General features: G+C 37.4%; 9 protein-coding genes across 9 annotated transcripts; 4 read left to right on the forward strand and 5 right to left on the reverse strand.

The window, feature by feature from the left end:
* Positions 1-100: 100 nt before the first annotated feature.
* Positions 101-631, reverse strand: FDP41_002128 (uncharacterized protein; the record flags this gene model as incomplete). The annotated part of the gene is made up of 1 exon (XM_044705289.1): positions 101-631. The coding sequence occupies one exon, from the start codon at positions 629-631 to the stop codon at positions 101-103; it is 531 nt and encodes a 176-aa protein (XP_044563771.1).
* Positions 632-926: 295 nt separating this feature from the next.
* On the forward strand, positions 927-3,410 carry FDP41_002129 (uncharacterized protein; the record flags this gene model as incomplete). The annotated part of the gene is made up of 1 exon (XM_044705290.1): positions 927-3,410. One exon carries the CDS (start codon positions 927-929, stop codon positions 3,408-3,410), a length of 2,484 nt encoding a protein of 827 aa, XP_044563772.1.
* A 1,077-nt stretch (positions 3,411-4,487) lies between these two features.
* FDP41_002130 (uncharacterized protein) lies at positions 4,488-4,969 on the forward strand (the record flags this gene model as incomplete). The annotated part of the gene is made up of 2 exons (XM_044705292.1): positions 4,488-4,572; positions 4,806-4,969. 2 exons carry the CDS (start codon positions 4,488-4,490, stop codon positions 4,967-4,969), a joined length of 249 nt encoding a protein of 82 aa, XP_044563773.1.
* Positions 4,970-5,332: 363 nt separating this feature from the next.
* FDP41_002131 (uncharacterized protein) lies at positions 5,333-7,401 on the forward strand (the record flags this gene model as incomplete). The annotated part of the gene is made up of 3 exons (XM_044705293.1): positions 5,333-5,551; positions 5,636-6,099; positions 6,165-7,401. 3 exons carry the CDS (start codon positions 5,333-5,335, stop codon positions 7,399-7,401), a joined length of 1,920 nt encoding a protein of 639 aa, XP_044563774.1.
* Positions 7,402-7,462: 61 nt separating this feature from the next.
* Positions 7,463-9,415, reverse strand: FDP41_002132 (Catalase, putative; the record flags this gene model as incomplete). The annotated part of the gene is made up of 4 exons (XM_044705294.1): positions 7,463-8,582; positions 8,714-8,902; positions 9,091-9,219; positions 9,387-9,415. 4 exons carry the CDS (start codon positions 9,413-9,415, stop codon positions 7,463-7,465), a joined length of 1,467 nt encoding a protein of 488 aa, XP_044563775.1.
* A 401-nt stretch (positions 9,416-9,816) lies between these two features.
* On the reverse strand, positions 9,817-10,770 carry FDP41_002133 (uncharacterized protein; the record flags this gene model as incomplete). The annotated part of the gene is made up of 2 exons (XM_044705295.1): positions 9,817-10,048; positions 10,103-10,770. 2 exons carry the CDS (start codon positions 10,768-10,770, stop codon positions 9,817-9,819), a joined length of 900 nt encoding a protein of 299 aa, XP_044563776.1.
* Positions 10,771-12,536: 1,766 nt separating this feature from the next.
* FDP41_002134 (uncharacterized protein) lies at positions 12,537-13,262 on the reverse strand (the record flags this gene model as incomplete). Its single annotated transcript, XM_044705296.1, has 1 exon — positions 12,537-13,262. One exon carries the CDS (start codon positions 13,260-13,262, stop codon positions 12,537-12,539), a length of 726 nt encoding a protein of 241 aa, XP_044563777.1.
* A 248-nt stretch (positions 13,263-13,510) lies between these two features.
* FDP41_002135 (uncharacterized protein) lies at positions 13,511-14,548 on the reverse strand (the record flags this gene model as incomplete). The annotated part of the gene is made up of 1 exon (XM_044705297.1): positions 13,511-14,548. One exon carries the CDS (start codon positions 14,546-14,548, stop codon positions 13,511-13,513), a length of 1,038 nt encoding a protein of 345 aa, XP_044563778.1.
* A 182-nt stretch (positions 14,549-14,730) lies between these two features.
* Positions 14,731-16,915, forward strand: FDP41_002136 (uncharacterized protein; the record flags this gene model as incomplete). The annotated part of the gene is made up of 6 exons (XM_044705298.1): positions 14,731-15,605; positions 15,659-15,951; positions 16,008-16,075; positions 16,129-16,525; positions 16,596-16,659; positions 16,708-16,915. 6 exons carry the CDS (start codon positions 14,731-14,733, stop codon positions 16,913-16,915), a joined length of 1,905 nt encoding a protein of 634 aa, XP_044563779.1.
* Positions 16,916-17,019: the final 104 nt, after the last annotated feature.

Raw genomic sequence — 17,019 nt, forward strand, 5'->3', positions numbered from 1 at the left:
TTCATTAACAAACTGTAGTGCATATAAAAGCAACTCTTTAGAAGGAGTAAGGAATTGAGTGATTAATTGAATATCTTATTTGTGCAATAAATAGTGAAAATTAATTATTGGTTGAGGAAATTACTCCGTTATCTGAAATATCACTAAACGTGGCTATAGGGTTAGAATGAATATGTACACTCAAAATCTTAATGTCTTGCAAGGGTTTATATTTGTTGTCAACCGGTATTGATTCCATCTTATCCAAAACTTTAAATCCGTCAATTACTTTTCCGAATACTGTACATTGATTATTTAATTGTGGTTGAGGTCCATACGTGATATAGAATTGACTCGAATTGGTGTTAGGCTTTGATCGATTGGCCATTCCGACAATGCCTCGTTCATTATGAGTCAATTCTTCACTAAATTCATCTTCAAAGAATTTTCCATAAATCGATGTTCCACCTTTTCCCGTTCCTTCTTTATCTCCACCTTGAATAATGAATCTAGGCACATTCCGATGAAATATTGTATTATCATAATATCCCGAAGCACATAAAGCTAGGAAATTCTTGCAAGTTTTTGGACAATGCTCGCAAAACAATTCAATTTTCACGGGACCCAAATTTGTTTCTAGTGTTATGGACATTTTTTTATAAATAATTTTGAATTTTTCGACGATCTGGCAGGTTGCAGTAGACTTACTCTCTTGATTTGAAATTGATAACCTAATCATATCGAGAGGGTGGTAACAGAATGCAAAGCTTTAAAATTGCAAGCTTGGAGTGAAGTAAGTGAAGTTACGAGGCCTGAGTTAATTTTAATTTCAAACAAAAAAATACCTGCACATCACTTCTTCGACATACACGTTGGTGCGCAGTTGTATTGAAAGCATTCGTAATTATTAGCGGAACCACTCATAACTGAATCAACAACAACATCAAATGATACCCTCATCTAGTAATAGTAATAACAACAACGGAGATGAGAAACCAATTGAAACTGTAAATATTGAAGACCAAATTGCATTAAAAAAGAGGAAAAAGGAAGAAAAAGAGGCTAAAAAGAAAAAACAAAAATGTGATCAAATCTTGGATGATTTGGACAATGAAGTCACAAAGAAGGCACAAGAAACGCTTGTCCGAGATATATTTAGTCAAAGAAAAGACATTCAGTTTGACCATTCAAATCTCATCCTCAAAGAAGACCACAAATTGCGACCAATTTGGATTTGTTCTGGAACCGATGGATTGTTCCATATTTTCATGGAGACTTTTTCTCCCATCTATCAACAAGCCTATGATTTTTTAGTTGCAGTGGCTGAGCCGGTTTCTCGTCCTGAGAACCTTCACGAATACGTTCTGACTGAATATTCTCTTTTTGCTGCTGTTAGTATTGGTATGAACACCGAACAAATAATTCAAGTTTTGGAGAAGCTGAGCAAGGTAAAACTATCAGACCCTTTAATCAACTTCATTAAGGAAGTGACAAGAAAATACGGTAATGTCAAACTGGTTCTACAGAAGAATCGTTTTTTCATCGAGTCGCATCACTTAAGTGCCATGGAAAAATTATATGATGATTCAATTATCAGCTCAGCCGCCATACCTACTGACCGAACAGAATTTCCAAATGTTGACAAGAGTGGAAGATTCATTATTAGATCAAGATCAAAGCAAGCAGAGTTAGAAAAGTTCCAAAAGCAAGCATTGGCTGCAAATACTTCATCTGTTCAAGGAAAAATTCAGACTGAGATGATTCGTGCAGTCAATCAAATTGATGATGAAGATGACGACACAGATGATTTTGACGTCTCTTCGGTTGTGGAAACATACTATCAATTTGAGATTAATGCTAACGAAGTTGAACACGTAAAGAAGAGGTGCATCGAAATTGGCCTTCCTACTCTCGAAGAATATGATTTTAGAAATGATGTTACTAATAAGTCATTAAGCATCGATCTTAAACCTACAACCACCATCCGTTCTTATCAAGAAAAATCTTTAAGCAAAATGTTCAGCAATGGAAGAGCTAGAAGTGGCATTATTGTGTTACCATGTGGCGCCGGAAAAACTTTGGTCGGAGTTACTGCTGCTTGTACTGTTAAAAAGAGAACACTTGTATTGTGCATTAACTCTGTGAGTGTTTTGCAGTGGAAAAACCAATTTAAATTATGGAGTACCATTGACGAAAATCGTGTCATTATTTTCACATCTCAAGACAAAGACCCTCTTCCTAAAGATGATGAGCCTTTGGTCATTATTACAACTTATACCATGCTTACACATAAAGGAAAGAGAAGTGGTGAATCAAAAGAAATAATGGACCACATTGAAGGTAGAGAGTGGGGTTTACTACTCTTGGATGAAGTGCACGTTGTGCCAGCCAACATGTTCAGAAATGTATCCAGAGTGAAATCTCATTGTAAGCTTGGATTAACAGTCACCCTTGTTCGTGAAGATGCTAGAATTGAAGATTTGTACTTTTTGATAGGTCCAAAATTGTATGAAGCTAACTGGCTAGACCTTCAAAAAAAGGGTCACCTTGCTAATGTTCAATGTGTAGAAGTTTGGTGCCCAATGACTGCTGAATTCTATGCTGAATATCTAACTGCAAATGCCAAGAAGAAAACGCTTTTCTATGTGATGAACCCAAACAAGTTCAGAGCCTGTGAATTTTTGATCAGATATCATGAAAAGCAAGGAGACAAGATTATCGTGTTTAGTGACAATGTTTTTTCATTGCAAGAATATGCCGAAAGACTTAAAGTTCCATATATTTATGGTCAAACTAAACAACAGGAACGAGTTTATTGGTTGAATCAATTCAGACAAGGTAATCAGTTTAACACTATTTTCATCAGTAAGATTGGAGACACAGCTATTGACATTCCAGAAGCAACTGTTATCATTCAAATTTCCTCTCACTTTGGTAGTAGAAGACAAGAAGCACAACGTCTTGGACGTATTTTGCGTCCAAAGGGAGGCGGGTTGAAAAATCAACAAGCCTACTTTTACACATTGGTCTCTCAAGATACACAAGAAATGTACTACTCAACCAAGAGACAACAATTCTTAATCAACCAAGGTTACAGCTTCAGGGTTTTGCCAGACATCCAAAAGTACTATGAGCAAGGTGCAAGTGAATTAGGATTGTCTTTAAGTCACATGACAACCAAAAAAGATGAACTGGAAATGCTTGCTGTTGTGAAAAAAGCAGACGATGCAAGAGGTCAGGAAGAAAAAATTTCAGTGGAAGATGAAAGCGCTCAACAACCAAGCTCTCTAGCACAACTTTCAGGAGGACAAGGTGTTGTTTATCAAACCTTTGATACAGGCAGTGGCTCGTCCAAGAAAAAGAAAAGTAAGGGTGCAGCCCCAACCGTTCATCCTCTCTTCAAGAACAGAGCTTCCTCATCCAAAGATTAAATGTTAAATTCACACAATAAATGTATGACAAGTTGCTCTGCAAGAAATAAACATGTTCTATCACGTTTATAAATTGCAATCTATGTACTGGCTTACATGTTCTATTTATTACCTGGTTTTACAATTTGCTCACTACTATTTTGGATAATTGGATGTAAAATTACAGGTTCAGAGCTGATTGGGTTCCGGACTAGGGCTAATGTTTTGTCCGGTGCCGCTAATCACACAATTTGGAGAAAAATAGCATGAGACAGCATTGCCAGTGTGTAAGATGATGCATCCATCCATCAAGTTGCAAGAAACAAAATAAGAAGCAGAGATTTGACATTGCTCCATTCGACAGCAAATGCAATTGCTAGATTGAATACTTGTTCTGTTTTTCAAAATGCACTTGTTGAGATTTGCGTTAGATATGCTAGCATGATCTATCACACAACTGATGTGATTTCCTCCATAGAGGATGCAATTTTCAAGGGTGCAGTCCATAAGATGTGAGCTTGTGATGTTGCAGTTTTTCAAATGACATCTCACGAGGACTTGATTGGTAATATCTTCATTTTGTTTGAGAGTAAGAGGTCTATTTTCTTGTGTCATGGTTGCAGCAGATTTGATTTTGTTTTTTTTGAAGTGGGAATGGTTGCATTTGACAGGAAATAAATAATTTTGATTTTCGATACGATTTGACTTTACAAAGACTATAAAAACATGATCACGTTCACGTTTCCTTAAATAAATATGACATGATTTCAATCATTTGACACATTAACTGAAATCCACTAAAAGTGAAGTCAAATGACATGTGGCGTTTCACCATCCATAAATGAACGTGTTTCCCAAAGTACTGTACTGGTCTTGTACAGTCAAAAATCTCTGGCACAAGTTGGAAGTTGCTTTGATATTCGCCAACTCTTTCAACACCTAATGCAAGCAATTTGTGTTGAAACACATTGCCGTTTGGCATCCGTTGATAGAGAGGAGAGTGAGTGCTCCTTCCAGAGTTCATGTTCCTTCGTTTCAATTTGAAATTCTCGCTTGTCCTATCAATAACCAAGTTCAACAATAAAGAAAAAAATCAACATGGGCAAACCCTCACAAGATCAATTGAAAAAGATTTACGGAAAGATTAAATTTGTAGATTCCTTCCCTGATTACAAGGTTCAAGGTAGGTGGTGGATTTAATTCACTCTTAAGAAGTGTGTGAAAAAAGTTGTTGTTACATTCCTTTTGTTCGAATTGGTGTATACCATCATAATGCTTCCTTTGTTCGAATTATTATTCAATAATTTATATTTTGTTGTTTTACACACGAATGAAAATGATCGTAATGGGAAATGATGAAACATGCTACCAAATGTTCAACACTCATAATTATTTGAATCAATGTTCATTCCCAAGTGGTTGATTCATTTCCTGATCTCAAGGTTAAACTTGTAGACTCTTTTCCAGACTCTGTTGGCAAGTGGAAGATTGTGGACTCCTTCCCTGATTATAAGATTCAAATTGTGAATTCTTTCCCAGATTTTAAGATTAAATATGTGGATAGCTTCCCAGGATTGTAAAATCATTGGTGAAGGACATTCATCATGAAGATCATTAGTGGCGACCTCTGTCATGAATTTTGTAATCATACAATGATGATCATTCAGATAAAATCAGAGAGTTATTCATTGCAGACTTTTTGCTCGTTGTCATCGCGGTGACGGAGATCGAATACTCCTCGATCAGGGTGTTGATGATGGTTTCCAAAAGTGATCGTCATTTTAAATATTTCTAAATTAGGCTTTGAAGAGTTTTTCATGACGTTTTCAAAGAGGCTCAACAATCACAAGAAAAATTCTCTCAAACTCTAATATTACTACAACGGTATCCATACTGTTACACTTGATCAGAAATCGTCCATACAACTACTGGAATTTCAAAGGATGAAACGAACCCTTCTTGCACACTCTCCGAAGATCTTCTATCATGGCTCTATACATCATCATCATCAACAACAAGCGCTTGTATTAAAGAATCAAAAGTTACAGAGTGTACTCAGTGGTAGGAGATCTTCGGGATTGGAAATTCATCAAAAGAGAGGTTACTCTCATGAATTCCACTCCCATAATCAATTCAAGAAGGGTGTGATTTATACCAATGAGGTGAGTTTTTGAATAATATTCGACCAATCTCAGTGGATGAAATTGTTGTTAATGTTTTCTCAACACTTGGTTCCACTCTCATAGCTTGGAATTGATGTCATGAACAATGGCTTACTAAATAAGGGCACTGCTTTCTCGATGACTGAAAGAGATCGTTTAGGATTGAGAGGCCTCATTCCTGCGACCATTTCCGACATTGACCTTCAATTGTCAAGACTTAAGGAAAGATATGCCTCCATACAATCAGATATTGAAAAGTACCAATTTTGTACTCAACTACAAGATCGTAACGAAACTCTCTTCTACCGTTTTGTGATGGATAACATTAAGGAAATTGCGCCAATCATTTACACACCTACTGTTGGTAAAGCTTGTGAAAACTTTTCACATATTTTCCGTAAATCGAGAGGCATGTTCTTCTCAACATTGGATAAGGGTGAAATGAGATCGATGGCTTATAATTGGCCTGTTGATAAGGTGGATGTTATTGTAGTGACTGATGGAGGAAGAATTTTGGGACTAGGAGATCAAGGAGCAAATGGGGATGGGTAAGTTTTTTAAGAAATAATGGAAAACCAATAATTTTCATGTCGCTATTTACAAATTTCCTCAGTATTCCAATTGGAAAATTGTCTCTCTATGTTGCTGCTGGAGGTATCAATCCAGGAAGGGTACTTCCTGTCATGTTAGATGTTGGAACAAATAATGAAAAACTTTTGAACGATCCTCTGTATCTTGGAAGAAAACATAAACGTCTCACTGGTAAAGAATATTACGACCTTGTGGAAGAATGGGTTCAAGCTATTACTTCGAGATGGCCCAATGTATTGATACAATGGGAAGATTTTTCAAGCGATAAGGCAGATGTTGTGTTGGAGAAGTACAGAAACAGAATTCTCTGCTTTAATGATGACATTCAGGGAACTGCTGCTGTTATTTTGGCTGGTGTGTTGAATTGTTTGAGAGCTACAGGTCAACAGTTTTCAGATATTACAAAACACAAATTCCTTATTGTCGGTTCTGGAGCGGCTGGATTGGGAGTGGTAACTGGCCTTAAAGATGCCATGATACGAGAAGGTTTAACGGAGGAACAAGCTTTGAAAAACTTTTACATTGTGGACAAAGATGGACTGATGACAAAGGATCGATTGAACTCTGACTTGGCAAAAGATATGTCTGTCTCAGCAAAGAAATTTGCTTCTGCTCGAGATGACATGAAAGAAGGATCTCCATTGTTGGAGGTTGTTAGAAAGGCACAACCAGACATTTTGTTGGGAATGTCTTCTCAGTCTGGCCTTTTCTGTGAGGAACTTCTCACCATTTTCAATGAGGATTGCAAGAAGAGAGGTAAAACACCAATTGTGTTCCCACTCTCCAATCCAACCTCAAAAGCTGAATGCACAGCAGAAAGTGTGTTCAAGGTTACCAATGGCAATGCCATTTTTGCTAGTGGAAGTCCATTCCCTCCTGTCACACTTCCTGATGGAACGGTTGTTCAAACTTCACAAGCCAATAACATGTTTGCCTACCCTGGTGTTGGTTTGGCTGCTGTTTTATCAGGCTGTAAACGCATCACGGACAACATGTTCTACGCAGCATCTAAGGCTTTGGCTGCTACTGTCTCTGAGGAAGCTTTGTCACGAAAGGAGGTCTATCCTCATGTTGAAGACATTAGAAATGTAAGCAAAAAAGTGGCAATTGGTGTAATGAGACAAGCTTATATTGAAGGAAATGCGGCAAAGATTCAGCATTTCAGTAAGGAATTTATTTTCAGCGATGACGAGATGGACAAATATGTCAGTGAAAATATGTGGTATCCTGAATATGTACCCATTGTCATTAAAGATTAAATGTCGTGTGTAACAAAATTCTAAAACAATTCAAAAATGTGACTATAAATTCTTTAATAATTTACAAGTTGTTAAGGCCCAACAACTCGGCTACTCTTCGACCATAATCCTTATCGGCCTTATAGAAGAGTTGCAATTGTCTCAATTGGATTTCTTTCTTGGCATTCTTCAAGTGCAAAGCAATGTTGTGAACAAGTCTTGAACGATCATATTCAGTCATGACATCACGGTAGAGAGCTCCAGCTTGAGCAAAGTCATCGTTTGGATGGTTTGGCTTTGAGCGAGTAATGACACCAGAAACCTTAATTGGATGTTCAATCAATTGCTTGGCTTCATATGGTCCACCGAATGAGTTTGGTTCATAGTTTGGAGCACTACCACCATTTCCATTCACACTCATAAAGCCATCTCTGAATTGAGTATTCAACTTGGCCTTAAGTGGAGCATTGATTGGAATTTGAGCATAGTTTGGTCCCAATCTATGTCTGTGTGTATCTGGATAGGAGAAGAGTCTTCCTTGAAGCATCTTATCCAATGATGGTTCAATACCAGGAACTAAATTAGATGGTGAGAATGCAGATTGTTCAGTTTCAGCAAAGTAATTGTTTGGATTACGATTCAAAACCATTCTACCAACTGGAATGAGTGGATAGTCCTTGTGTGGCCAAACTTTGGTGATATCAAAGACGTCCCACTTGTACTTGGCAGCATCTTCGAGAGGCATAATTTGGAAGTAAACTTTCCATGCAGGGAATGTTCCTTGCTTAATTGAATTGAACAAATCACGAGTAGCATGATCTGGATCTTCACCAGCCAAACGAACAGCTTCCTCGACTGTCAAGTTCTTAATTCCTTGTTCAGTCTTGAAGTGAATCTTACACCAAAAACCTTCACCTTGTTGATTGACCAACTTGAAGGTGTGACCACTGTATCCGTTCATGTGACGATAAGAGAATGGAGTACCTCTGTCACTGAACAAGACTGTTACTTGATGGATGGATTCTGGAGTCAAACTCAAAAAGTCCCAGAATGCATCAGGATCCTTCAAGTTGGATTGTGGATTTCTCTTTTGAGTGTGAATAAAATCTGGGAATTTAATGGTGTCACGAATGAAGAACACTGGAGTATTGTTACCAACAAAATCATAGTTTCCTTCTTCAGTGTAGAACTTGACAGCAAATCTAAAGTTGTCATGATCGATTCGAAACATTCAAACATCCATCAGTAGTAATCATTCATTCATGGTTGGACAATGTAAGTGGACAAAAAAGAATTTATCATTAACAAAAACCAAGTCTTGTTCAAAACTTACCCTCTTGGATCTCTCTCAGAGTCAGCACTTCCCTTCTCACCACCGACAGTGGAGAAACGAGTAAAAACTGGAGTTCTCTTACCAACACGATTCAAGAAAGCAGCTTTGGTGAATCTAGTAACATCATGAGTGACTTCAAAGTAACCATGAGCACCAGCACCCTTTGCGTGAACAACTCTTTCTGGAATTCTATTAAAATGTTCATCGAAAAGGTAGCAATAAGAATCACATTGAATTTAGCAGTCATAACGAGAAGAAGGAGTTTTGGATGAACATCAGATGAAAAGTTGTTGTTTTTGATCACCAAGATGAAACGGAAAAAAGTAATTAAACAATCCATCATTGAAAATGCAAAACATGATTATAAAACAACAAACCTTTCACGATCAAAGTGAGCCAACTTGCTGATCAAATAAGTATCTTGCAAGAGGATTGGACCTTGATGACCAGCAGTGAGAGAGTTGTTGTTGTCGGCAACTGGGTGGCCAAATTCATCAGTCAAAGTGCTGTAGGAGTTTTTCATGATTGGGATCAGTATACGATGTGTTGGAAGAGGGTTAAAATTTCAACCAACGAAGAGATTGGACAAAAGATGGATTGAGAGTATTATTAGCATGTGTGTGAGAGAGAAATCATGATCAAGAAATGATGCATTCTCACGGAAAATACGTACCTGTTGTAGTCGTAATTGTAGTTGGACATTTTTTTTGAAGGAGTTTTTTGTTGTTTTCGCCTTCACGATTGGAAGAAACGAAACGGAGAATATTGTGTTGTAAAGTTGGGTTCTTGTTGATTGGTGGCTCTTTTTGGATCATCACTCAAACACAACCACAGTTTCGTTAAAGAGACGAAAAACTGAGAGGAAATTCGCATCCAATTTTCTAAGTTTATTCGTACTTTCAACAAGAAAGTTTCTTTGACCACGTTGCCATTGTACAAAGGAAGTTGATTCTCAACAGAGAATGTCACCTAGATCCTCCTCGTTAAAAAAGTTTCAACAAATCCTGGAACTATCTTGAATCCATCAGAGGTGGTCGATGGAGGGACCACCCTCCAGTTTATTCATTTGTACATTAAATAAATTATTTAAGCTGTCCAAAAATTTACAGATGGTTGGAAATTTGTTGTTGTACAGCCGAGCGTGGTTTTGGTAAATCAGATTTCGAGATTTCTGTCCTAGAATGTCGGCCTTTTGTATTTGAAGTGCTTGTTGATGAGGTGTCAGATTTTCGTTTCTTTGAATTTTGATGAGCATTTTCACAATCCGGACACACATAAGTACTAATAGAATTTGCTTGGTATTTCTTCAAGCCTACACATCTTCCATGGAACCATCTATTTTGAATATGTGAGTCAATAAAAGATGTAAACACAATATCAAGTACTTACTTATCACAACGATCACAAGCGATCATCCATCCATATGAAGCTGGTCTGTTACACTTGCAATATAACGTTTCATCCTCGCTCGAATCCTCATCAGAGTCATTTTCCTCGTCGTCGCTGGCAGAATTTTCATCTTCACTCTCCTCTTTCTTTTTTCTGTCTCTGTTGATGAATTGACGTTTCTTCTTGGATTTTGGCGACGAATCAGAGTTGTTAGAGTGGTTATGACCATTGCTGATGGTAATGGTACCATTCCTTTTTGATCCTGAATCCTCGGGTGATGAATGATGGGTTGACGAGGAGGCATTGGTTGTGGTAGACTCGTTAGATGGGGATGTGGAAGAAAATGGTTGATGCTGTAATGATGCTAGGGCATCAATGGTTGATGATATGATATTTGAAGTAGTTTCTGATGTGGGATTATTTTGTTGGTGGGGATCTTCTTTGATTGCGAAGCTAGTTGGAGAGGTATTTGTGTTGGTAGAATCATTGGTAGGAGTAGTAATGGTGTTTGTAGTGGTGGAGGTGGTTGGAAACAAGATTGTGGAAGGAAAGTCTGAACGTTCTGAATTACTTGTTACCGTGGTTGGAGACATCTTTGATGGTGTATAGAGTCTCTTTTTGAATGGAACACTTTTCATTTGTTCCATGGTAGTATATTCGTGAATCATCTTGTATGGTGGTGGAGTGGTGGGGTGTGGTTGTTGGTAATATTAGTGTTGTAGCAAAATAGGAATATAATGAAGGTGGTAGATATGAAGTTGTCAATGAGACTGGACGTATTATGTGGCTGTGCAGAGGGTTGGATGGGAGTTGATATGTTGATACTCTCGAGTGGGTACGAGTTTCGCTGGAGATGATGATACTTTGGATATTTGCAATTTGAACGGAAGTAAATATTTTCTTCAGTAGGTGGTGTCGTGATGATAATGGCGGTTTGGACTTGTAAATATTCTTCCGTATGTTTCTCTAATTCATAGAAGGACGTGAGGAGGGTCTTGATCTTTGATGTAGGACGATCCTTGTAAGTCCTTTGTTGATGGTAATATACTATGAATTATTTGGTTATGTGGTTGTGCACACCAGAGTTGGTACTTGTATAGAGGAGCAGCAGTAGTAGCGAGTGGTGAGGGTCTTCGAGCAAGAAGCAGAAGGGCTTCGGCTTTGCGGAGTGTTGACACGTTTGTTGGGAGAGCAGAATATTTTTTTCTATGCGAAAGTGTGTGGCGAGAGAGTTGATTGCTTGCGAGGATGGGTTACAATGCGCAGCTTGCTATTTTTGAATCCCTAGTCTGTTGGCGCCTAAAATTGCCACTTGCACAAACATGGGGAAGATACAAACTTGCTCTTGTGGAGATTCTCTCAAGGGTGATGTTGTGGAGTGCTTGCAAATTCTCTGTTTCCGGTTTTATGTTTGATTTGATGACCATCCATTCATGAAAGAGATTGCATTGGTGTGGGGTGAATTAGTTGTTTGATGGCTTGTGAGAGTACGGTCAAACAATTCATATGACGCACGCCACAATAATTGTATCACTGTCTGGATACTTTTCTCGTCTGTCAGTGATAACGTTGTTCTTCCTTCTGCCTTTTATCGATAGTTTTCTTGGTTACTGTCGTGAATTTCAAGGGACAAAAGGCTTTTTCTCAGTCCTTTGTGTTGGTTGTTTCGGGGTTCAGTTGCTACAGTCAAAAACGACAGGACAACCTACGTTACTCTCGCAAGAAGAACACTTCGACCGGGACTGTTGGGATTCGGATTGTAGCTGCCCAGTATTACGCCAGCGTTTTGCTGGCTCATCGTGCATCAATCCGTGTTTTTGGCTCTCCGCGTGCACCAAAACGGAATTGCTCCTCATTTTTTCGATCACCAACATTGATTCGCGAGACGAAGGTTTTGGCCAAACGGAAGAGAGTGTGTTGCGAAATATGCCATACCAGGTTTCAATGAGATTGGATGGATTGAAACCATGACACTACCTGAAGTGGTATTTTTTATGGTGGGGGTGGAAGCAACATGTTGGTCGTTTACAACAATAAGTACCAGAGAGAGTTGGTGGATGGAAAGAGAGTTTCAACGCCCACGGAAATGACATTCACTCGAGAGTGAGTGGTGGAACGGAAAACTCGATCGCATGATGTAGAAGGAAAAGGAATTGATGTTATTTTTTCGTTCGTGCGCAGAAAGATGACTTTGAACTCTTCATCAAGCAATTGAAGTATCCAGAGAAGACAGAGAAGAAATCCATGTCTTTTTGAGAGATGAAATCTGGACAGATGTCTTTTGAGCCTAACCTAACGCGACAAAGAGAATTGGACAAGATTTCAAGTATTCCGAATTTAATTGCTTTTTGGATTTGAAATACACCAATATTGCAGAATGAGTCTCTTGCCAAATAATTAAAGGACGATCTTTCTTTTCATACATTCCATAATATTATGGAGCGTTTATTTCAGTTAGAGAAATTAATTTCAATTCGCCAGCGGACTCACTGTGACTTGGGGGTTCATAAATCTTGGCCTCCATCACTCGCATGGTCTTATCCTTGAGAGATTCCAAATGCATGCCAACAAAGTAATTCACTCCATTCACCACTTGTTTTTCAACATGAAGGATTTTTCTAATGATAAGAAGTCCTCCATTCTCTCCTTCTGCCAATCTCTTGCTAAGGAAATTCACAAGTTCGACAATCTTTAAAAAGTTTCTTTCAGGATGTCTTCCTCCAGGAACGAATTTTGCTTCGTCTTTTTCTTCTTGAACAACTGGTATTGTTGTTGAAGAATCAGAATCTGTCTTTTCAATCAAGGAAACAATTCTGAATTCATGAGGTAAGTAATTGGGAGTTTCATAAATTCTTGCTTCGAAAATTCGTTCATTCTTGTTTTCATCATTGTTGAAGATTAAATGCAAGGTGATGAAATAATTCATGCCATTCACGATTTGTCTCTCCACACGAGCGACCTTTTGAATGGTGGCTTGATACTGAGATTCGCTTAACTTGGAGCCTAAGAATTGAAGCAGATCAGCGATCTTCTTTCTGTCAGTTTCATTGGATTTTCCTCCAGGAACGTTTCTGAGAGATAATTGTTCGCTTGACGCAATCAAGAGAACCAATATTAAGAGAAGGGTTGAGAGAAGTGTCACGGCAATGTTTCGATTCATTTTGTTGTTTTTGTTGGGTTGATGTTGATGGAGTTTCAAATTCAAATTTAGCAAATTTTAAGTGCTGTCAGTTTCAGGTTCATAAGAGGAAGGCACTCAAAAACAGTGCAATTCAAAAACAAAAATGTACCAAATGAGAGTTGGCATCGAAATTGGCATATTTTAAACCATTTCTCTTTCTATTGGTTGACCTCTCTTTATACAACGAAGATTACAACTATGTTAAGGTAAAATAAATTCATAAAAAGTTAGGCTGAAGCAGCAGCTTCAGTTTCTGTTGGGAGTGATTGTTGCGATGTTGTGGTAGTGGGATTCGACTCTGTGGTTGATTCCAAGCTGGATTCTTCTTGCTCGTCTTCCAAAATATCTTGAGCCATTGTTTCAAATAAATTGACGTCTTTTTCTTCGTCATTAATAGTGGTTTCTGGAATGCAATAGATGGTATCACTTTCAGTTTCTTGCTTTGGAGTAAATCCATCCAGTTTGCACAAATGATTCGAGTAAAATTTAAGAGAATAGGCACATGTGCTTGGTTCTTCAATATCTCCAATAAAGTGAGCATGTACATCATGTGAAATTGTGTTTGTGAGCTGTCTCCTCTTCAAATCAGTGGCACAATACATTCTCACCTCGATCGTTCTTGGTTGATGAGTAAGATCACAAGGAGTACCTTTGTCGAAAGGAATAGAGACATAGCTTTCTTCTGGATGAATTTCGTTAAAATGTACATCAAAGTTTTTGATTGATTTTGGATCATTTTTGACATCAGGATGTTCCTTTGAGTAACCCAAGAAAAATTCCATAGTCACAGCTTGTTGTTCTTGATGAAATTGTCTGACATGCTTATTGAAACAAAATTCATAGATCCACCATCCAGCAACTCTAAAATAGCATGCTTGATTGAATTTTGGGAATATTGATTGCAGAACCTCTTGTTTAATTCTTTCTTTTTTAGCTTGCAACGATTCAGTTTGTGATTCTGTTTCAATGTTATTTTTCTTGATAGGAACATGACATCTATGTAATTCATTTTCAAATGTCATGTATACAATTTGGCTATTCTTTTCAATCTCATCCAAAATTTTAACATCTTCAGTAAATTTAATTTTATATTTGGGAGACGAATCCGACATTAAATCATGAGCACTCCGTTCCGATATTACAAAATTATTCATTCCTAAAATTATAGCAAATATCATTGTGATGGCAACAATTAAAAGCCTTTCTCTCCGACGAGAGTAGAAGCCAAATGAAAAACAAGAAGAAGCCATCATCACTTTTTGCATTTTTTTGATTTTGTTTGACAGGATGAATAATATCAAATTCTGAAACACGTGTTCATTTTATTTCATTAATAGTATTATCAATAATGAATGAATCAAGAACAAAATCGTGGGAGTACCTCGGTATAAACACAGTTCAGTTGAATAATATTATATTTTCCCGAATCAAACACCATTACAAAAAAATGAGTAAATTCAACCGAACGAAAAACACTCCAAGTCGAGAGGAATATGGCGAGACAACGAGTCTTCTTTCTGCTCAGTATAGCAGTAGTAGCTCGGGTGGAAGTGTTAGATCTAATAAATATGATGGTTTAGATCAGGATCATCATGGTTTTGCTGCGGAGGATGATGCTACCTCATCTCCGAATTTTTCTTCTCCAATGCAGCAAGCTTCAATTAACCATGATCCTCACGAACAATTACTTTCGGATTCTAAGGAATTAAAGTCAACAAAAAAAAGTGGAATATTTACTCGACTATTTTCGAGAAATGTAAATGATGTAAAAAAAGAAAATTATTTTGAAGAGAAAGAAGAAAGAGAGGCGACTAAACAAGTAATAACGCAGGTCTCATTACAGGAAAAGGTTCATGGCCTGATTATTGATCTTTCATATGCACTGGGTATTTTTGGTGTACCCTCACATCGATTAGAAATGCATTTAAAAACTTTGCTAGGATACTTTCCGTATGAAAAGTGTCAATTTAGATACTCTCCAACTAGTCTTTGGTTTTGTTTTACCCCCAATTTTAAAAACACAGAATACAATGAGCAGGATGGAATCATTTCGCATGACAGAGAAGAATATTTATCTCAATCAAAATTTTATGTGGTGAAGCTAGATGAGTATGACTTGGAAGACATGGATCTGATAAAGTTGTGTGAATTAGATCAACTGGCAAGTGAGATACCAGGTTTAATTGAAATGACAGACAATAGTCCTGAGGCTCTTGTCACTCTTATTGATGATTTAAGAGACAAAATAAGAACCATTATTTCGAGGTATTCACTTTGGAAAACGTCAATACAGCTCTACATTGCGAATGTCATTTCTTCCAGGTATGTTAACAGTTGTAACATAATGCTTATTGAATTGCACATGTAAATTTTAGCGCGTGGGTTTTATATTATGATGGTTCTTGGATGGAAGTACTATGTGGATTTATAGTGGGTCTCGCAACAGGAGTTTTCACAGTCATATCCGAAAAATATCCATCCTTCAATAGAGTTAATCCATTTGTCTCGGCAATTGTTGCAGGAACAGTTGCATCTCTCATGAAGGTTATATTTTCTAAATTAATGAGCGACGAAGATAGAGGAAAATATCCGTTTTCTGTATTTCTTGTCACATTATGTGCATTATTCGGCTTACTTCCACACGTGAGTTTTACCAATGGAATTTCAGGTTAGTACTATTCCCAAACAAATTGTTAATAACGACTTTACATTCCAACTGCAAAGAATTGGCAACTAAAAATTTAGTCTCAGGAAGTACAAGAGTTTTCTATGCATTTGTGTTAATTTTACAGGTATGTTTGTCTCTTCACTGCTTTCATTCACACGTGAACTATTTCACGAATAGATGGGATTTGGTATTGTCGTGGCGGATAAAATAAGTTATTTATTCAACATTTCAATGCTTCAAGAAAAGTATTTTAAAGATGGAGCTGATGGAAGAGAGGAGTTACCCTTGTGGCTAGGATGTGTTTGTTTGCCCTCCATAATTTTAGGAAATTATTTAGATTACAAATTACCAATAGTATTTAGAAATCCCAATGCAGAACAGCATCTGTATAACGAAACCGATCGATTTCGAACCTTATCAGGATTTTATCACTTTGTGGTTAGAAAAATTCTTAGCATTCACTTGCCAACATTTGCATTTATAGTATTCGCTTCCTATGCTGTTTATATAGTCACAACAGTGTCTGATGACTATGTTGGCGAGGAAATGTCATGCTTACTGGGAGCATTTTTCGGTACGTTGTTCATGACATGTTGCATTTTTGAACAACAATTTCTGAACTGTGAAACTGTTATCAACACTAGGTGGAATTATTGCGAATATTTACGCATATATTTCGAATAGACCAGAATTAGTTGTCTCTATCAAGTAAGTTGTAAATTTGAGTGATGTAAAATGTTCACATCATCGATCTAGTGTCCTGGACTTGTTGGTTCCAAGTACCTATGGTGTCACTGGAATTGCAAAGTTTTATAATAGAGGCCAAGATGATGAATTGCAGTCAGGTGTGAAATTTATTGCAGACTTGTTGGTTATTCATCTTTCTCTATCAATTGGATTGCTACTAGCAGATCTTGTTTCTCCAAAACAGAAATCAAAAAATGGAGCATTCACAATCGTCTAGAAATGACCATCAAACTGTGACCAATAAAGCTCCAATTTAACACAAAGTCAACTAGTTGTGTTTATTTTCAACTCTCATCAACACTTGAGATTACCAAATTGTAT

The sequence above is a fragment of the Naegleria fowleri genome, assembly GCF_008403515.1.
Source record: "Naegleria fowleri strain ATCC 30894 chromosome Unknown tig28, whole genome shotgun sequence".
Classification (NCBI taxonomy): domain Eukaryota; phylum Heterolobosea; class Eutetramitea; order Acrasida; family Naegleriidae; genus Naegleria; species Naegleria fowleri.